The 21,672-nt window shown below is 45.0% G+C and overlaps 2 protein-coding genes across 2 annotated transcripts; one reads left to right on the top strand and one right to left on the bottom strand.

Annotated features, from left to right (window-relative positions):
* Positions 1–81: 81 nt before the first annotated feature.
* LOC8025465 (putative GPI-anchor transamidase) lies at positions 82–9,650 on the top strand. The gene is made up of 9 exons (XM_029972824.3): positions 82–378; positions 2,423–2,580; positions 3,075–3,210; positions 3,354–3,465; positions 4,295–4,391; positions 5,847–5,964; positions 7,302–7,412; positions 8,399–8,568; positions 9,393–9,650. Exons 1-9 carry the CDS (start codon positions 292–294, stop codon positions 9,469–9,471), a joined length of 1,068 nt encoding a protein of 355 aa, XP_029828684.2. The 5' UTR covers positions 82–291; the 3' UTR covers positions 9,472–9,650.
* LOC120836809 (eukaryotic translation initiation factor 3 subunit G) lies at positions 9,602–21,670 on the bottom strand. The gene is made up of 9 exons (XM_040205882.2): positions 21,386–21,670; positions 21,262–21,302; positions 18,991–19,115; positions 14,187–14,246; positions 13,434–13,698; positions 12,818–12,931; positions 11,759–11,892; positions 10,873–10,979; positions 9,602–9,700 (listed from the first exon to the last, which is right to left on the bottom strand). Exons 1-9 carry the CDS (start codon positions 21,403–21,405, stop codon positions 9,682–9,684), a joined length of 885 nt encoding a protein of 294 aa, XP_040061816.1. The 5' UTR covers positions 21,406–21,670; the 3' UTR covers positions 9,602–9,681.
* Positions 21,671–21,672: the final 2 nt, after the last annotated feature.

Genomic DNA, 21,672 nt, shown 5'->3' with positions numbered 1-21,672 from the left:
AAAATGTGTTCGGATTAAATAAATATTGATACAGTTCAGTTTAATAATCGCCAAAGGCCTTCAATGAGGTGGATTATGTGAAGGGTTGGGAATTAGATTTCACGTCTTTCTAGAGGCATATAAATTACCATTAATAACAATTTATCTTTTTAAGCTATATTTATTATTTTATTATGGTCAATTTAGCACATTTTAAACTATGTTAGTAGTGCACTCGGTTGATATAATCACGTGACCAGAAGTCGGCTGGAACGGCTGAATGGTTGAATAATCGAGCACATCGAAGGCGTCATGTATCAAAACATCTTCGCCCGGCGACTGAGATTTTGGTTATGTGCAGTTATTTTTTACTTGCTTGTGACGCCGTTAAACTCGCAGGTATGTTCAAGTTAGTCACTACTAACGTCACCTTAGCAGTGAGCCATCAAAAGTTGATCTAATCGCTGCGGCGCTTAGGCATTAGATGCGGACTGCTTGCACAATAACTTCCAACTTCAATGCACCTCTTCCTTTCGCTCTTCACTCTGATTATCCCTTTTCGGCTAAAACCATAAACATTTTGAATGAGAGATTGTAACAGAAATTATCCGAGTAGCCGACTAGATTTTACACTGGTCAAAGTCCCTTTATTTTTGACGACATCGGGAGAACGCAAGTTCATGACTTTCCATTGACTATATCCCTTATGAGAAACTGAATTTCTTTGTTCACCCCCTAGCAACTACGGCCACGAAATTGTTTCCGAAACTTTTGTACGCTCTGTTTCATTAGGGAATTGTAGTAGACCATTCCCGCAGCCCGCTAAGCACCCGGATAGCGCTCCGTAATCCGCCACAAGACCCTGAACTATGCAGACAAGGCTGGCGGCGCGCATGCGCAGCTGCGGCGTTTTCTTCGGGGATACCGTAGCGGAGGAGAAAAACGATCTACTACAATTCCCTATTATAACGCGGCAACACCTACGTGTGACGGTGCTTCACGGGTGTATTGTTAGGACCTGTGTTGTCACGTGCTTGGTTTGGACCTTCCTATTGGCTGGTTGGGGCCATGGCGTTCTCCGCTTGTCAAGTTGAATCGGTGTACCATGGGTGTACATCCCTGGTCCTATTAAAGCCTCAATATAAGCCAACGAGCTGTTTACGAACACGTCCGCGTTTGCTTACACCTGGCATGGACACTGATCGTGCATAGACACCAGAGTCGCATGAGAGAAAGCGTTTGCACATGCACTGTGCCGACAGCAGCGCAACTGCAGCAGTGTGACGTCAGCGCCGCCCGTTGGCCTACACACGAACGCTACATCACGGCGCGGTGGTGGCGCGTGGGGCACACTTCCGGTCTGGGGCTGTGGGCGGAAGGCCCCATGTGAGACGTGTATTCCTGCGTTGTTTTGAAAGGAACCAGACAAAAATCTGCCTTATCGTCAGAACGCCACGACTAGGGCTGTACCAAAAGGTTTGAAGGTCAGTTTTCATGTGCTCGGTTCGTCCGAGAACATGGATATGTGCCGTGAAAAGGGAAAACCAGACGCCGTCGGACCACGATTGCTTGGGCTGGAAGTACTTTGGGTTGAATTTACGGATACTTGTGGTCATCAGATTTATTTGTTTAATTCCAACATGAACGCCAGAAAACTGTCAAGTTGTATGAACCACCAGCGGACTACGTTCAGTGTGTCTTCAAGTTCAAACGGCCGCCTGATCATTCGAACTGTCGTCTGTTCTTTCAAACGTTTCTGCGTGTCGTCTGCTCTTTTAGACGACACCGGCCCATAGACTAAACGTTGGCCCGGTACTTGCGATAAGAAATAAGTGCAGGCCTCAAAAGACTTAAGTTTAAAGTTTGGTAAGCAGGCTGGATGTAAACAGTAGATACAAGGATATGTTTATCATTGTTACCAGTGGCCATTACTGGCTTGTTATGCCTCATTCACTTGGTCCGATTCTGCTTGAGATTTTCAGTATCGACGTCGACCATCTCAGCTACAGTTCACGCTTTTGCAGCCCGCGCGACGTCACAACCAAAAATTGCGAGCGAAATCTCATCATGTGAATCAGGCTTTAGCATACATTCTGCGGCGTTCACACGGAATGAATGGCCGCTTGTCACATTATTCATGCGAAGTTTTGCAGTGTAACGAGCCTCGTCAATTTCGCTTAGGCCGCTCAAGTAGTCGGACATTGCCAGGAAGACGTAGAATCAACAATTCGAACGCGAAAAAGGGCAGGGAAACTCGCACGGATGCCGACAACATCGCATTTCAATGGTTTGTTTATGGGCAACGGCGAGCTTCTTGCTCACACCCCCATCGCACATGCGCAGCGTTGTTGGTGTCCGCTAGGGGCGCTCCTGTTTGTTTGTGAACATGAGTTGGACAATTCCGAGCTCTTCCAGTGACCTTGAATCTTACGCGCTCGAACAGAATGACGCGGATTCCAAGGTCTCCGAGTTCTTCAAGTCTGGACACACGAACAACTGGGCGGTGCTTGTGTGTACGTCAAGGTTCTGGTTCAACTACCGTCATGTGGCCAATGTCTTGTCACTCTACAGGAGCGTCAAACGATTCGGCATACCAGACAGGTTAGCCAAACCGCCTTCCCTTCATTGGCTCACTCAGCACTTCCGAACCTTTGGTCAGTTTTTTAATTTCAACGTTCGAGAATCATGAACAATCTTTAATCGCTCTAAATATGTCGGGAGCAATCTCGCACTGCAGAATGCATAGCTCCACACATGCCTAAACAAACCTCCATCGAAATTAGACACAATCATAATGTACTAGACATCAAATGCAGGACTGCATCAGCTTGCATTCTCAGTTCTACGCTTTTAATGCTGAGAATTAAGCTGCACTGCATCTTGATTCAAAACAAAAATAAAAGTTTGAGCTCTAAATTTTCGTTTTTAACTGTGACATGTAACATAGTTGCTGTTGGGTTTTTGTCTGTATGTTGAGGCTCTATTGTCTGTATGCATACCTATTTTGTAGGCATTCTCTGTGTCCAAGTAACAGTCTGAGTGGCTTTATTACAATGCCAAACATTAGCACGGGTTATCTGGTCTTCTCATTGCAGCCAGATCATATTGATGATTGCGGATGACATGCCTTGCAATCCGAGGAATCCAAACCCGGCCACAGTTTACAACAATGCGCATCACCACATCAATGTGTATGGTGATGATGTGGAGGTGGATTACCGTGGTTATGAGGTACGATCTCTGGTATCCCACTTACCTGTCTCGCGGTTTACTGCTGATATTGATTAGTTTTGGTATCCGTGCAAAACTTGCTCACAGAGGAAAGACGGTACCTGAAAACCAGCCCATAGGTCGAACGTGCCCCTTTCTTCCAGGTCACTGTCGAAAACTTCATTAGGATACTCACAGGTCGCCTGCCCGCAAATACGCCAAGGTCAAAAAGACTACTCACTGACGAGCATAGCAACATCCTCATTTACATGACAGGTCTGTTTGGTTTTAAGCTTTCACTTCTTTTTTTATATTAATTATTTTTTTATTTGCTTGCTTTGTTTATTACTTGAACAAAGAGGGTTGTCAGCTTCTCGGCTGCTTAACTGTAATGGTTGTAAGTTCAAGATGGAAACGTAGCACTGTTCAGACTCTGTGAAAACTTGACAAAAAAGTGAATTCGTGCTCTGGTAAGGGTCACTTTCTATAACGTGAAGCTTTCATCACCATTCTTTTTTCTCACAATACACAGCACATGCTCTGCCAGGCATTTCAATCTTCATGAGCAGGCAGTTCTATGGGAGAGAAAAATGTTTCTAGCTCTGGCATCTTGCGTCTGCAACATCTCGTACAGGATAGTCTATTATGTGAAGTGAACCCATCAAGTAACATAGTTGCAATCTGTCCGTCTAAATACTTCCCAAGTTACAATGAAGTTTAAGTAACTGAAATCAGCATCAGCACTACACGCTGTAACTGGCTCAAGCTCTATCATTAGCAAAATGCTGAAGCAAGATGGAAGTGTGCCAATATCTGTTTCACTTTGGATGTGATTATCCATTGCAGCACACCTCAACTTCATGGGATACTTTGAACCCAATGGAATGTAACTTTATTACTTTTTTACGATGTATAACTCTCACTTAGAAACATTTGGAAAAATGTAACTGCATTTGTAACTTAATTAATTTTAGCCTAAAGTTACTTTGACAATAACCTAATTACTTTCCAAGTAACTTTTACAGACCTGACATGAAGCCGTGGTAATGCTTTTGGTGATCTGTGTGGTTTTTTTTTTTTTTCTTTCATCTCAACGCTTTTGTAGGCCATGGAGGAGACGGGTTTCTAAAGTTCCAGGATGCTGAAGAAATCACGAATGTGGAGCTGGCAGATGCATTTGAGCAGATGTGGCAGAAAAGGAGGTGAGACCTCCTTTTTACTCATACCTCGGGAATATGTTCATTTATTGCTGAAATGAACATCACCATCCCTTATCACCCCCCAGAGGGAGGTCATCTTAATTAAATGCCTGCCTAATGTACAAACGATTTGTTTGGATCGTCCTCACACTTTCAAACGGGATTGGGCATTGTTAGGAACTGAAATTAGAGTTACTGCACAGGTGAGTTGGTGAACGATCATAGTGAAAAAGAGCTTGAGACTAGGGCAAAAAATGGGACAAAGCAACACCGTCTCAAAACTCAGCTGCAAAAGTTTGTTTTCATGCTTATCCTTTATATAAGCCACAACTCCTCAACCAATGCCAATGCCAACAGCCGTGAACCACACATATAGTCAACTGGACAAGATCCAAGCGGTCACAGAATAACCCTGTCCCTTAAGGCCTACCTGCAAAATATTTTTCAACCACGGTGAAAATTCTCCTCGCCACCTTTCTCATTTCCCCCTCTCCCACTGCTATCTTGACAGCCCGGAGACTCGTTTTGTTGCTGCATCTTGGGGCTGGATAAGTCAAGACAAGCTCCCAGCTTGTACAGCCCCGAGATGCAGCAACAAAAGAAGTCCCCCTCTGTCAAGATACCAGTGGGAAAAAAAAAGAAATGGGAATGGCTGGCAAAGAGGATTTTCACCCTGGTTGAAAAATATTTTGCAGGTCGGCATTGAACCCCAAAAGCCGTCAACCCCACGTCACAGTCAGGTGGACAAGGGCCAAGCGGCTACAAAAGAACCCTCTTTCTTTATCCCGACGCACCCTACTGACCTTGAAAACCGAAACAGAAAGATAAGACCACATCTTTTCTGTAGCCGCTTGGGATCTTTTGTAACTGCTTGGGCCTTGTCCCCCTGACTGTAATGTGGGTTTGACAGCTGTTGGTGTTAAGGAAGGGGGTTCCTTTGTGACCACTTGGACCTTGTCCACTTCACTGTATGTGGGGTTGTTTGTTGAAGAGTTGCCTATATAAAGGAGATGCATGAAAATAAACTTTTGCTGCCGAGTTTTGAGACAGTGTTTTCTTGTCCCCTTTTTGGTCCCTAGTCTGAAGGTTTTTTTTACTATGCTAGAAACATACTTTTTTTTTTTTCTAAAACATTTCTAACCATTTTTATTTTAGGCTTTTGGATGTCATAGTTGTTGCATTGTGAAACAACCTCGCAATGGCGCTGAATAGTTTAGTTAATTCTCTCAACCAGTTTCAAAAAAACTCTACTCATTTCTGAGTGATTTCAGCATATGTTGAATGTTCACAATGCTGTGGGTGAAATGTTTCTTCCTCGCATCCAAGTACCATTCTTTTGCCGAAATAAACCAAGAAATGAATTTAAAATATTTGCAATAAAACTAGATAGAATATTTGACTCTTCCCCGCACTCTGGTCGTGGCCGAATGAAAGCCCGCTTCTCGCCTGCCCCGCCAGGTACAACGAAATCTTCTTCATCATCGACACCTGCCAGGCAGAGTCCATGTACAAATGGTTCTACTCTCCCAACATCCTGTCTGTTGCGAGCAGCAAGGTCGGCGAAGACTCGCTGTCGGTGAGTGGCTCCGCCCAAGCCAGATGATCTGGGGCACACCAGGCATGTTGTCATGGTAATAACTTGTTGCATGGAAGCCCCCCGTGATGCGTTTCACAGCGATCACCACGACATCATTCTCTGTATAAAGTTTTTTGAATATCCATATGTTGCTTGCTGCAGTAACGTTGCAATTTGAAGTCTTGGGTTTGGCGTGCTACTTAGAAAACAGTAAGAACCGGCTATTTACATTTTCTCACTTTCCGTTTCTCCAATTGGGGATTAAAAATGATGCTGCGTTTCAGGCAATCTAGAATTTAGGCCTTATAAACTCTGGAGTCTTTATGAAAGAAAAAATTCCTTTAAAGCCACAACGAACACCGTTCATGAAGGTTGTTAGCTATCAAAGCTTGAAAATTTATAACACTACTTTGAAAGTATGTGAAATCATTACGTGTAAATGGGAGAAAATAAGCAAGCAAGCAGATCTAGTCTTAAGAGCACCCAGAAGTTTTCTCGCGAGTAATTTTCAGGCACCATAGCTCGCTTAAAACACCACGGACAAAAAGTATGGGCACACGAAAACACTGTGCCAGTGTTTCTTCAATTACAAAGTTGGAAGCAATTTGATCTCGTCACAAATTTCTCTTATGGTATATTTGGCTGGTCAATTTCCAGCTTCTTAGAGCACTCTGAAAAGCTGATGCCCATCCGGCTGGTCGAAGTGAGGCGCTTTAAGTACATTCGGCTGGTTCTTTCAGAGCGATCTCAGACTCGTAAGGCTGCAAGGCGCTCAGACTTCACAGTGGGAGCGATGGGAACGCGTGCCAGAATACCGGTCATGTGACTTCAGTCATTTCCGTTGTTGAGTTGAAAGAAAGAAGCCGACACGGGTGAAAGGATACTGTGCTGATCCCGCTATGCTGAGCTGTGGGTACAGTAGGTGCTTGGTGATTGACAGGGGACCGCAGCAGGAGCCAGCTTCCGCATTGGAAGGCTTCTATTTTTCGTGCGGCATGCAAACATGCGGCGAGGGCACTGGATATTTGAAGGGCATCGGCTAAACCCTTTGTATCAGGCGGTAGCTCGCGCCATGGCAGTGGAGCGGTTGCGGAAGTTGCCCTCGTTATCTGGTTCTGTGTCGACGGTCGGGCCACTTTAAAAAATTGCCAAGCATTCGGTTGATGCGCCATTCCTCTACCTTAGATTTAAAGACGCTTCTGGATCACGCAGATTCAATTAAAAAGAATGGAATGCTCGAAAACGACCAGCCGAATACACCATTAGTTTACAGAACTTAACTTTGAACACGAATGATGTGGCGACGTTCCATCCTGTCACCTTGCTCGTATTCCCAGCATCATGGAGACCCGACGATCGGAGTGTACGTGATCGACCGGTACACCTACTATGCCCTCGAGTTCCTGGAGGCTGTCAAATCCAACAGTAACAAGACAATGGGACAGTTTGTAAGTAATACCTTCTACTTCCATGCAGTTGGGAACAGGTTTTAAAACAAGCATTTAGGAAGAAAAAAAAAACGCCACGGCCCGCTAAGGACTTTGTTGCGTTTTGAGAGGGCGGTTGCCCCCGACAAGGGGAGCTGGAACGTTTGATAACTTCAAGGAGTGCACAATATCCTTTGGTCAATCTTTTTTTTAGATTACAGACTAGTAACGGTAACTTACTAACCGTAATGCAAAGATTGGCTCTCGCGACAAGTTATAAAACCGCGGGCGTTCGAAATAAACACCGACCGGATTCGCGTCAGCACGAAACGAGAAAGTCGGCTCTAAACCAAACTCGCCGCAGCGTCATTTCTTCTCTCTCTCTCTCTCAATTCCAAAAAATACCTGCAACATTTTTGAGGTTCAGCAATTGTGTGCTACAGACCTTTTTTTGCTTACTCTCGTCCCCAGTCATGTGGCAGGCGACGTATGGGCAACGAAAAAAATATAACATTTTAACCTGAAAATAGTACAAAAATAAAGGGGAGACAAATTGAGAATGGGCAACGGTTACGTTTATATCCAAATGAATTCGATTGGCGTGGTGACGGCAAAAGAATGTTTTCGCCCATACTGGAAGCAACAATATTTCAAGATGGCCGCGGCTCGTGAGCCGCATGCGGCTCTTTTCTGGTCCAAGTGCGGTTCGCGGATCCCTCGTAAGGGGACCCCGCTCCCCCCTTCTCGCATTTCCCCAGGAAAAAAAGAAGGAATTTCAGGCAGAATGAAGTAAGGCTCGTGGTTTGGCAGCCTTGTACCTCCATACATACTGTCGTACAGCCTTGTGCACTCATACGTACAGTCAGACTCTGCTTGCCCCCCCCCCCCCCCCCCCCCCCGTGGCTCTTAGAAGTTTCATAATTCCGTTTGCGGCTCTTAGGCCTGGCCACCCCTGGTCTATAGTACCACATCACTTTCTGAAAGTTGCTCTATGGGTTTGGTTGCAGCTGCGAGTGTGCCCCAAGCGCGTGTGCATCTCGACCGTGACTTCCCGCAAGGACCTGTTCAAGAGGAACGTCGATGAGGTGCCCCTGACAGACTTCTTTGGGAGCGTGCGCAACGTCGAGCTCAGCCACAGCAGAGTCCGGCTGCCGCCCCTCCTGCCCGACGCCTCCCCGTAAGTGCCAGTGTTGAGGGAGTCCATGTTAGCACATTGCTAGGTGTAGCCCAAGAGTTCTAAACTTTTGTTTCGAGAAATCCCTATTCCCAGTCGTCAATTGCCAAGGAATTGCTTTCGGTCTCGGCACTGATAAGGTAAAGCAGCGCAGAAACCTGCAGACCTTGTATGCAGTAGGGTGGATGCGTGGGAGTGTTTGGTGCACAAGTTACACCTCTGGCTTAAATATTTTAAAATAACTTGCCAAAAAAAAAAAAAAAAAAATGTTTTACTCGGGTGCAGCCGAGAAAATTTGGGTGCTCGGGGAACCCTAGAGTTCTGTGCACTTTCGTCTTTGTCGAACAGGCTCTGGAATGCATTCCGAACACGAGCAGCGGCCATCTTCTGCCAAATGTCAAAGGCCATGCATGCATTTGCAGCCGAGTGACTCGGCATTTGTCATCTGGAGGATAAGCCCTGTAAAAACCTACACTTCCAGAAAACAAAAAAAGGTTGCGCACTGTTGTCTCACTCTGTAAACGTCCAGAGCATCCAGTTCGCTTTGCTTCTTCTGGGCGTTTAGTTCAACCTTGGCATTTGGCTTGCTCCATGCTTGCTTGCATGCCCCAAGATAATGCTATGCATGTCTATTATTGAAAGAATTTAGAACTGCAGAAGGGTTTCAGCCCTTTGGCCAAGCATCCAACTATTAAATATTGAACGAGCACAGACTGAGCTAAATGACTTGCTCCAAATCTCGTGAAATATTTCACTACACATCATGCGACACTTGGCGTTGTAGAAAGAGACAATTTTTTTCATGTTAAAAGTGTCTGTTCTTGCAGGAAACCAGCAGTGGGCGAAGACATCCCCACAAGAAGAGCACGCTGGTATAAGGTTGATCAGTTTCCAGCCGTTTCTTAGACTAGAAGAATCAGCTAGCTTTCTTGAAATCATCATCTCCACGAAGGAAGCCACAAGTTCAACCAGGGAAGCAGTATCAGAGCTTGACTAGCATAGCATGTAAATAGTAACAACCTCACTCAAGCCCAAATGAACCAACAGTCATCATCTCTTTTAATAAATTGTGCACCAATTCCAAATGTTTCGAATCTGTGCTGCCGGACTGGATGTTTACGTCGTTCCAGATGGCCTGTAAACAAACGAATCTGGATGAGAAACTTCATCACTTCTACCGTTTATTTCTGACACAATTCGGCATAGTAAATTTATTCTTTCTTTCAGATAAAATTTATTGTGGAATTCTCTTGGTGGAGTTGGAGTGATCCAAAGTTGTACAGTGCTCGTGCCTTTGGTGCGGTAGATGCGAGTACATATTCGCACGTCTAAGAAAGTACCAACAAAAAATCTCCCCAAAACTGCTCCAAATTCACCAAGGGAATTCCCCACATGCTTATTGCTATTAACATGAAACTTTCTCTGGTTAGGTGCTTGGCATTTCGTGAAGCCTGGAAAAAAGCATGGCCGCAAGGCTCTACACTGATTGGTTGACGAGTGGGAGAGGAGTGAGGTGCTGGACGCCGATTGGTTAATGGGGAGGTCATGTGACCAGAGGTCCAGGGGTGGAGCTCGACTACCTGTGCACACTGAGGGAGATGAGCTCAAGAGTAACGAAGGCTCCGGAAGATTGCCAGGTTTACCAGCCCGATTAGCAGTAGTATCGCTTCATTCTAGGAACAACTATAGAGTGTACACATAATATGCGTTAACTTAAACTACCTGATGGAGAGCGCTGTGAACGTAGGCGTCTGGAAACTTGGAGTATCGCTAAACGTTTGTGATGCTGGAACATTTTACCTATGTCACAAGTGCCTAGCAATTTGCCATAAATTTTATTTACGCGAGTATGACTAACATGTAAAGTTGCAGAAAAAAAGCAAGTGAAATGGCAGCTATACAAATACAAGAACTGTTTCCTTGGTTGCTTGAGAATTCCTTGCTGCATATCATGACCAAAGTCTGATATTCCTATCAAACAATGCCATGCTTCATTCGGTTGCTGCCAAGATATCAGGAATACAATGGGGTCATAAATGCCAAATGATCTATTATTTTTTTTGTGCCCATTTTTTTCTACAGATATGTCAAAACTTCTTTAGCATAGATTTAGCAGTGTTATTCGGTAAATTGACAACTAGAAGCCTTAGTCACATGAGCAGAACATCCACATATGTAGCCATGTGGGATTACCTGCCTGAACTGCAATTTTAGGTCGCTACGGACAAGCCGGTACACATGCCCTATTCTTGGTGTCTCAAGCATTGAGAACTTTTACAACTGTTTGAAAAATCAAACGGGACTCACTTGGCCCATTCCACGGTGAGAATGAGGTTGTCGTATCCAAATCCGTGAACGCTGGCAATGGCACGTGCTGCATCTTCGCGGTGCACAAAGTTGATGAAGGCAAAGCCCTGAGGAAGAACAAAAAGGGAGTCCTTGCAAGTACCTATGCTAAAAACACCTTGTTTTCAGAAAGGAGCTAGTGAGGGCTAGATGTCACTATTGTGCCAAAAAATGGCCACAGGTCTACAAAATGAACAGTCCAGTCTGCAAGAAAGCATGACTGCCAGTTTCGCAGGCAGCCTGGTATTCCTGTACGCATCTACAAGTGCCGCTTTGTAGAGCGAGTGCAATGCTACCGCCTACCGTAAAACCACAATGCACGTTTTAATTCCAACAACAAAATGAGCATGCTTTGTTATAAAATAAATAAATATTTTTTTTACCTTTTCCTTATGTACTAGTCATTGTTAGGGCTGATGGCAGTACAAAATTATTCAGCAACCTTTGCAATTTCGTTACACAGAAGCCAAAACCAAAAGTCTCGAGCAACATTTTGCATTAAGACGGTTAGAGCAGCAAGCACGCCGTAACATGATTATTCAAGGAATTCAGCATTTGCCAAGTGTGCCGACTATATAGCCATTTTTACATATACACTAGCTGGGCAAGATGCCTGGTCACAAATTCAGGTGTTGGCCACCTTCTGGCAGCTAGCCAGCAAACATGTGGAACAACTTGGTGATGCAGAGCACAATAAATAAGGACAGAGATGGGCAGCTTGTAAAAATGAACCAACTCGCCTGGATTGCCACTTTGATTCAAACACGTGGAACTGTTTCCTGGCTGTTTTTATGACATTTCTGTAGCACCGAAGCAGTAAACAACAGTGCTCAGTGCATGAACATACCTTGGACTGTCCGGTGACCTTGTCCTTGGCCAGGTAAATCCTGGCAATCTGTCCAAAGGGCCGGAATAGGTCCTGCAGGTCTGAGTCGCGCACGTCTTCCGACAGGTTGGTCACTCGGATGGTGGCCGCCTCGTCTGATCGAAGCGGACAAACAGAAGAACTCTTTGCAGAGTGGCAAAGTAACAAAGCCACCGAGTTGCACGCAAAGCATTTGGGGTCTGCGTTGCATGGAACTCTAGCCCAACTTGCGTATCCTCTACTGCACTCTGGTTGTTGCGCAAAATGTCGGACAGAAGTACTACTTGATTGCAGATGCCAGCTGATATAACGCAACCAGTATGGACTAGGAGTCTTGTTCTGCACTTCTAGAATAACCTATTAGCATCAAAGTACAGGAGCATGTTCCTCTAACAACTAGTGTTCCATTAGGATTGTTGCACTCAAGAATATTACTAAATTATCCTGGACAAATGTTAACGAAAATATAATTGAACTAGTATGACTGCTGACGCCAGGAGGGAAACATTACTGTGTCGTGCTTACTGAAGTAATTTTACGAGGTACCCAATTCAAGTGTTGGTTGCACATCCAAAATCCTCATAGTCCAGATTAACCTTCAGTCCTTTGCTGAAAAGTTCCAAGTACCTTTCAATTGCACAGGACATTAAAACAGCTTCAGTTTCTCTTTATGGCCCTCGCATCGCTTCACATACAGTAACAAAGGAGAATTTTTATTTACACACACAACCATAATCACCCGTAGCTCAAGTTTCTCCCAACCACTTCTTACATATACTAGTTTGATTGACACAAAACAACCACGGAAAAAAAAAAGAACACCTTAACCAGAGTGCTATTTACTACATTACCCTCTTCCTACTGAAAAAAGAAAGGCTACAGTTACTGTGCACCACTACTATAGCCATCGGCAGGACGAGAATGGCAGAGCATCCCTTTCGCACGTTCGACCTGTAGCACACACTCTTTACCTTTCGCCACGCTTTGGCTGTGCGTGCATGCTTGAGACGACACCGCAAAAGGGCAGACAAAGAGGCTCACCCCTGGTGCGTGACTGGGTCATGGACTCCCCTCTTCTGTTGGCGCCCTCCCGCATGCTGGGCGGGATGTACTTGCCGGACTTGACCTTCTCCTCCACTTCCGGGGTTGTCATGGCTGTTGCAGGGAAAATTCGGTAGTCGTTAGCGTACTTTTTCTGTTATTATGATTCTATTTTTTTTTCTCTGACGTCCCGTCCTGCAAAGCTCTACCAAGACGAGCATAAAGTGAAAACAAAGAACCTAAACAAAAAAAAAAGGAAAATAGAAAGCGTCCTGGATTAGCCAGAGATGCTCTGCACTGAGCAAATCAAAGCGTGAGCATGGAAGATTGGGCAGTCGGATACATATTTAAATCCCCTTGGCGTTTGAGATTCCGGGGAGTTTGTGCCTGCCCCTTGAGACGGCTTGAAACCAATTTTGCCAAACTTCAATCGTTCAACAATTTACAAAAGTGATTGAAAATGCCCACTCTAGCGTGCACGCAGAACACGTTGTGTCTCGCGCGTCCAATTCGGTGGCCCTCTCCTCCCCCTCCCCCCTCCCCCTCCCCCCCTCCCTCCTCCTCTCCTCTCCACCCCCCCCCCCCCCCCCCCCCCGTTTCCACCCAGTGGCCTCACCCGGCTTGGCCTCCTCCTTGAGGTGCTCGGGCAAGGCCACCTTGTCCTTGAAGGGGCACTGGGTGGTCCAGTGGTCCTCCTTGCAGATGCGGCACTTGACCATCTTGGTCTTCTGGCTGCGCAGCTTGGCCAGCATGTCGTCCTCGTGGCTCTGCTCCTCCTCCTTGGCGCTAATGAACTGCAGCGAGATCTCCTCACCGACCACCGTCGTGGCCGCGTTGGGGCCCGGGGGGTCGTTCTTGGCGTCCCCAAACTTCTTCCACAGCTGAAACGGGAGGCCGTGTCGCGCCTCACACTTTCCCGTCCGTGCACAGAGTCGGTGCAAGGACACAGAGGGAAAGGCCCCATGCACTTCGGCCGCTTGGGAACAGTAGGACGCGGACATTGGCGGGATCCCATTGCTGGCTATGCTTTTGATATACGCAAAGAAGCGGGAAAGCATCATTTACAATGTCTGTATCTAGTGTATTTCTAGCTTTATTCTGTGCAAAAACACCGGCACTGTGCTTTGTACGAAAGCAAATAAAGTTGATGAGCACTCGAACAATCTTGTCCCGTCGCAGCAAAACGAGCGCACCTAACCTATTGTATGCTTTCTGTCACTCGTTTCCTCTTGAAGCCACTGATGTCGTCGTTCACACTTGGCTGCATTCTGCTCCTGTCTTTACCTCCCCGATGCATCCACGTCGTCACGGTAACATGAGACTCCGACTGCTCTCCTCTATTCAGACGGGTGAGAAGGCGGCGACTTACCTTGCGCCTCGCTACGGATTTCGACACTTGTCTCCGTTCGACCTTGTAATGTCGCAGCACCTTAAAAAAAAGAAAAAAAAAAACAAAAAACATTGTGCCGTTTTTTAGATACTGGATGCTGCACGGCCGACCGAAGTCGAGAACGCACAGCTAACCGACACGCAGTGGCATAACTTACGAAAAACTGACTAAAACGTAAAAACTAAAACATAGTTTGTAACAAAAAGGGAGAAATTAAGGGTTTCCTTTTAATGCAATTTAAATTTTTGAGTACCAAAGCCGACAGATTTTGTCGGCTTTTGTTGTTTTTACACAATCGGTAGCATTTGGAAAACAACTTTGCTAGAAGTCTTTGCGTTTTTAATAAATTCATTTCTGCCCAGTAGCGGCCTGCTCTGGCACCTCAACCAAACAAGCGCTAGAAATAGGCTGCTTTGAATGGGTACACCATACCTTGTGTGCTGGAGAAACTTGGCTCGACACGAATTCTCAATATCAACGTGCGAAATACATTCAGTGGGTAAAAGAGGGTTTGACCCAAAGATGTCTAACCCCTACTGTGCCGCAGTATGGTCAATGTGCAAACATACTAGGGCATGGCACAGCATTTGCAGATATACTGGGAACAATTCCACAACACTGAAAGATAACCCAGACCTATTTCTGGCATGACGTTTTTTTTTTAACCATCGAAAGTAAATTTACTTTTAATAAATGCTGCGTCCTGGACAATGTTGACTAACAAAAATGAAATTAAATAAAAAACCAAAACAAAACAAAAACATTGACGACTGAGGACAGTTATGTTTGCTTCATACACCCCTTGCTGAGGTAACAAGTTTGGCAGGTCACATGATCTAAAAATAGAATTATGATTTGAACCCTTTCTGATTGCACTCTCCTTATAAAACTATTTGCTCTCGATTTTAGGTGGGCGACCTCTCGCGATATTACGGAAGTGTTAAAAAATATGTGCTTCGTTCACTTTCATTCGTAGGCTTTTATGCTTCTGATCATCTCTTGCAATGATGCTACTGCAAAATTGTGATTTGGAGCAATGGTGGGGCACCTGAAGACAAATTCTGGAGCAGTGATTCCCCCCCCCCCCCCTTGTTTTTCTGAAAACACCCCCTTATTTCATGACTCCTTATTCTCAATGCCTTGCCTCGCCTCGCCTGCCTCACCTCCCCCCAATTTCAATTCCTGGGGAAACCCCTGCTCTGGAGCACTTCAGAGCACCCAAAGATAGATTTTAAAGAACTTTGGAACACATAAACATGAAACTGGGAGCCCTTTTGAGCATCTAAATATCACTTTCTAAATACTTTTGAGCATGCAGTTATGAAATATTATGGTCTGTAAAATTCAGTTACAAAGTTTGCAAATCTCCTACCAAGATTTTTGTTTGCTGTAGACAATATAAGTTACTTTGTAGTGTTGGTCTCCACGGGCTTAACTATGAAAAATGTATCTTTCATAAAAATTCAATGTGAGAGACTACTAAGCAGATCTCACTCATACAAGACAAGCTGACACAACTGTTGATGCAACTTATGAGTATTACGTTGAGCAAACGGGACGCAGGGGCGCTTATAAACATGTTACACTTAGTATCTACTGTGAGAGGAGCGCTTGGACGTATAAGCCAAACTGCTAGTTTGGTAGTTTCTGCTAGCTGATAGCAGTTGACTGGGTTGAAAACACAGCTGCTAGGTGTCTTTGGTTGCGCGTGGTTAGGGTAGGTGGAGCGAGTCGCCGCCTAATTCGGCAAGCCATGTAGTTTGGTGCAATATACCGTATTTTTAGCAGGATGGCGCAGGAAATTGCCTTTGGCACAAAATGGCACATTTGGCACAGAAGTGAAATCACTGCCTCTTGTAGTGCACATTCCCAATTTCAGCAATGAATTTAAGGCCCGTTCACACCCTTGCGACCTCTTAAAACTGGGTTCCTTGAAACCTCACACAACGAGAGGACACACTGGCGCTATCTATTGGGTAGTAGTGTAAACTTGCCGGTCCGGCATATTTTCTATTTCTCTCCCGCATTATCCTTTGTTTCTTGGCTCGAAAAACTTCTGTCAACGTTATAAACGAGCCTTTCTTATAGGTATTACGCACATTTGACCTCGGAAATCCCGCAAAACCTTCGCACTTGTGAAATGCCAGGGCGTCTACCAAGTTGACATTTTCAAAACGACTTTTGTTTGGGCTAGTTGGTTCTTACTAGACATGATTAAAATAGCGCAAAATTTGACAAGGACAAAATGAAGTGAAGTTCTCTAGGCAACACTTGTGCTGGATATACAACCCGCGATCCAAAAAAAGTCTTTTGTCATTTGAAAGTGCCCATCCCAAACTCATAAAAAGAGGAATAGCTACTAATTGCTTACTGGCTGCCCTCACAAAAAGTTGCGAACACAAAATGTCAACCGCGTTCGATCAGCAGTTTAGGAAGTTAAAATCTGCAGGCTACCCTAACATGTTACTGTCAAACGTTTGCGAGAGCCTATTACAGAAACTTAAAGGGTCACAGAATAAAAAACATACTTTGGAACAGATCAACAAAAAAAGAGTGCAAGTCGTGCCTTATATGCACAGGGTATCGCATAATTTGAAAAAGATTGCTGGTAGATATGGTATTAATCTCCTTTTTTCGGCTCCCTGCAAGCTTGGCAAGATATGTCCTATGCTTACAAGGAAAAAAAGTGATCAATGCGCAAAAAAACATGCCGTCATGTACACTAACTGCACAAGTGGGGTTGTTTATGAAATTCCCTTTAGCTGCGGCTGCGTTTACATTGGACAAACGGGTCGTTGTTTCAATGAGAGAGCGCGTGAACACAGTCTGTACGAAGCAATTCGGGTGGTCATCTTGCTGAGCACGCAAAACGATGTGGGTGTCAACCACTATTGAATATGACGAAGTTCCTAAAGAAAGCAAGAGACAAAACAGAGAGGGAAATTGTAGAGGCGTTTTTTATCAAAAAAGCGGGAGACAAGTGCGTCAGCATGCCGTCGGTACGTCTCATTGACAAAGAAATAGTTTTTCTTGATGGTTTTATCTAAAGAACGGCGCGTTGTAGGCATATAATCTTAAAGTATATTTTTTGTGTGTTTTGGGGTTTTTATGCTTGCTGGCGATGGTATATATTGCTTGGTTGATGATCAAATAAACTTAGTTGGAAGTAAGCGCCAGTCCTGTTCTACGTGTGCCTTCATTTTGTCCTTGTCAAATTTTGCGCTATTTTAATCATGACATTTTCAAATTCCCTGAGTTTTCCAGGTTTTCCCTGAGTACTTTTGTGAAATTTCCTGAGTGACACAGAACTTTGTTTTAGGTCAAGATGGGCTGACACCAAGTCGCCAGATGCTGTCACTCTCTAAAAAGCATGTTATAAAATAAAAAAATTACATAATACAGTTTTAATGGTAACGAGTAACTTTTATTAGATTCAAAGAAAAAACAGAACAGAGTGGTTAGTAAACTTCATAGCGAATAAAATATAAAAAAAAGGTAAACTGAGGTTTACGTGACCGACCGACCCCCGACCCTGACCGACCCCCCCCCCCCCCCCCCCCCCCCCGTCATGGAGGGGGAAAGGGGGGGGGGTCACAGCTCTCACGGTTACGCCGACGGCGACGCCGCTCAAGCCAGAAACGGGCGCCCAAGAGCTGCGCTCTAAAAGAAAAACGGGAGCAATAAGGGGGAAAGAAAAAGGTGAACAAAGGCAAGGCGTTCAAAGTGCGATTGCTCAACCCTTGTTGTCAACACACTCCACTTGGCAATTTTTTTTCTCTTTATTTTGGCGTTAAGGGGTCACGCAGCGACAGCGGTGTTCGGAGAAAGGAATGCACGCGACCGTTCTAACAGCGGGCCCTCCCTGCCCTCCCTACGCGCGCGGGTGCCCTTCCCCTTGCTTTTGCCATCCTCTATTTTTTTTTTTTTTTTTTTACACAATTGCTTTTTGCTGCGTATCCCCGCATGTGCGTATGCTGGCTTGGCGGTTTGCCAGCCCGCAAACCCAGCTATGTGCTCACCGCCGGCGCAATCCGACCCCGGGAGGAGAAGCGAAGAACAGCCGTGGTTTGTCTTCGTTCGTTACATCGAGTGTCCCCGCCATGGGAGTTCGATACAGAAAAACAATGTGATTTTCTAGGGGCTGTTTGGACTGTTTCATATAAACAATAATTCTAAATACACGGGTATGATATAACCGGGCTCGACTGTACGTTAGGCCCATTCCATTGATATCTGAAGAATTTTGGACTGTGAGAATCCATCTGTAACACTTTTAAAAATAAAAATAAAAAAGTTAAAAAAAAATTCCCTGATAGAAGCAAAAATTCCCAGAGTTTTCCCTGAGATTTTCCAGACTATTCAAAATCCCTGAGAATTCCCGGTTTTCCCGGTTGGTAGACACCCTGAATGCAGTTCCAGGATCATCACATAGATGGCGCCAGCGTGCTCTCTTTTCCTAAGAAATTTTAAGAGGTTTTAACAAGTCTCGTCACTCTTGGTTGTACTCGATTGCAAGAGTGTGAACGGGCCTTTATGTGCAAAGTGGGAATAAAGCGTGAAACACATGTACGACGAAACCGTCCGATTAGACGTGCAAACTGCCGGAATGACCTTCGGGGGCGAGTGTTTTCGTAGCACCGGAGAGCGTTGAAAACCCTCGCCTCCGACCGTCGTATTGCCTGATCGGACGTCGGATTGGGCGGTTTTGTCGTACATCTGTTTCGCGTTTTAGAGAGGATGGGCCTGTACACGTGAGTGGAGGGCAAGATGGCGCAGAACCAACCTTCACTTTCTTGCCGTCTTCATTCTCCCGAAACTCGGTGGTAACCTTCGCTTCGCCATCACCAACATCGCTGACTGGCAGCTGCGGCGTCGGGGTCAGCTGCGGCAGCTGTGGCAAAGGGGCATCTGCGTGCACAGAAAATACAGATAGAGGATTTGAAGGGAGCTCCCCAAGGAGAAGCTACACGAAAGAATAAATATACTTCAACAGTGATGTGATTGGCCCAAGCCATTTTGGAGCACCTTTTGGAGCAGCCAAAACAGTGTTTTGGAGCAGCAAAAATCGCCTTTGGAGCAGGTAAAACAGTGTTTTGGAGCAACAAAAGTTGCTTTTGGAGCAGCCAAAACAGTGTTTCGGAGCAGCAAAAGTGGCTTTTGGAGCAGATATTCTTAGAAAAAAAAAACATTTGTTTTAAGTGCTGGACGAACGAAGGACACTGCGCTCGCCGCAATAGACAAATATGGTCAAGTTCGGCCACCTGGGAGTCTTTCAACATGTAACTGAAATGCCAATGACATGACACATTTCGCAATGCTTCAGTTAAATTATACATATATATGTGCCTTTATAGATAAATTAGAACGAAACTGCACATATTCAAATTTATTTGAAAATAATCAGCTTATTAGTAGATATCACAGCATTAGGTTCACTACAGTAGCTATATAATATAATAAATGGAAGCTGTCTCCGACTGATGAAACACGTAACTACTGCACTGCAATGTGAAATTGTATAAAAGACAAAGGTGCATTAAGACTACCAGGCGCTTTTCTTTTAGCTTTCTAAAACTTTCTACAAGGCTGCTGCAAGCCTCGCTTTGCCTTTGGCTAGTATTGAATTACCACTTTCAATGTCTCCAAAGAAACATTGAGACATCCCACAAGTGAACAGTGCTGTAGCCGTTGCCGAGCAATTCCGAAAAACCGCTTGCCACCGTTTTACTGGTTCCCGACGTGCCAGAGTTTCGTCAAAAGTAAGCAAACGTAAAAAAATGGGTTGCAAGCGTCCCGACTGGTGTCTCTGTCGTGCAGTCATGTTCGCATGCACATGAGGGCAACTTCGGCAGCTTGCATTTGCATGTACTTCGTCGCGCGAGCGTAGATGGCTGTTCGATCGAAACATACACCATGCCACTCCGCCCCGTCGCCAACTGGTTCCCAAAATTGTATGCAAAACGTAATAATTGTCCAGCATACGACAAAAAAACAGTCCAGCGGCAAGTGCTTGACCGGCCAGCAGGCGAGGTACAAGCTAAACACACAGAAAAAAAAATAAAAAACCTGATCGAGTCAGGTCAAAACAAGACATCGCGAGTCAGGGTCAAATATGTGCTTGGAGCGCCTTGAACGACGACTGAAGCACTGAAGCGTCAACACACGCCCACGTCTATCGTAGAAATAGTTTTTAAAAAGACGCGAGACGAGAAAAAGGAACGACGAGAGCGTGAAACGAGAGGTGGCGAGAAAAACTATGCAAGACCGGATGGACGATTGATACAGGGTATTTTCAGCTGGGCGGCCGCTTGCGCTACCTAGCTCATGCATGCTCAATTACGGTACTCAGTTTAGTTTCGGTTTTGAAAGACGACCAAAATTCGTCTTTTGGCGCAGGCTTGGCGCAGATTACCCCTATTTTGGCAAAATGTAGCAGGATGTAACAGGGTTCACCTCTTGGCGCAGTTTGGCGCAATTGGCGCAGCAATCACATCACTGACTTCAACCTGAAATGGAGTGCAACTCGCGCCCTCTTGGGGTGTAAAGACAATTCGGCGATCCCTGCTGAACCGAAACGACGGGCGTCTTGCGCAGGGTTATCCGGTTGCTTTAGGAGACGAGATAGCTTCTTGTCACATGGCATGAAACTACCAAGTGTGACAGTGCAAAATGAGCCCAGTGAAAGCTCACTGTTCGTGACACGCTCTTGGGGTAATGATAAAAATGGCGCCTATGAATGCATAACCCTGTATACAAAAATGGCAATTTAGAATGGAAGTAAACCCGTTTTTAGAGCGAAGTTTGGGCGAGTAGCGTTTTTCGGTAGACATTTATGTGCGATCAAACGCAAAGGTTGGTACAGCAACGCAGGCACCTTGTAATGCTATATATTATTACACCAGAACGATTGACCGCAAATATAATTGATCTGACATGCAGACGAGGTCAAATGGTCTAAATGCCGAGAAAGATATTGTCTTGATTGGTCGCAAAATGTCCAAAATCCAGCGTGTCGGCAGCGCTTCGCAGTAACCCTAACATATTGACAGCTCACCTTCCCCTTGCTCGACTCGATCTGCCCAGCTTGGTTTGTTCCTGCGCGAAAAAACGATTTCAGAGATCCATTATCAAGTTTCAATCCACATAATATCGTAAAATATATCATTAAAAGTACTTACGAAGTGTCCGCAATCGGCATTTCGGCGACTTGCGGTTGCGGAGCACGAAAAGACGGAAGATGAAAAGCAGATGGCGATCACGATTTATCTTTCTTGTCAAGTTCTGAGTAGCAGGAAAACTGCCTCAAAAGCCCCAAGTGAAGTAAAAATAAGGTGAAAACTACTCACTTTATAATTTTATAATTTCAAATAATATTTAATTAGGTTTTAAGAGTCTATAAACATAGCGATATGCGGCTAGACGTTAAGAGCGCGAGTGAAATATCACGATCCAAGCGATTCTGGCA

This window comes from Ixodes scapularis, unplaced genomic scaffold (assembly GCF_016920785.2).
Source record: "Ixodes scapularis isolate PalLabHiFi unplaced genomic scaffold, ASM1692078v2 PGA_scaffold3__209_contigs__length_174095766, whole genome shotgun sequence".
Classification (NCBI taxonomy): domain Eukaryota; kingdom Metazoa; phylum Arthropoda; class Arachnida; order Ixodida; family Ixodidae; genus Ixodes; species Ixodes scapularis.
The sequence above is the reverse complement of the archived record's forward strand: the minus strand, read 5'-3'. Positions and strand labels throughout refer to the sequence as shown.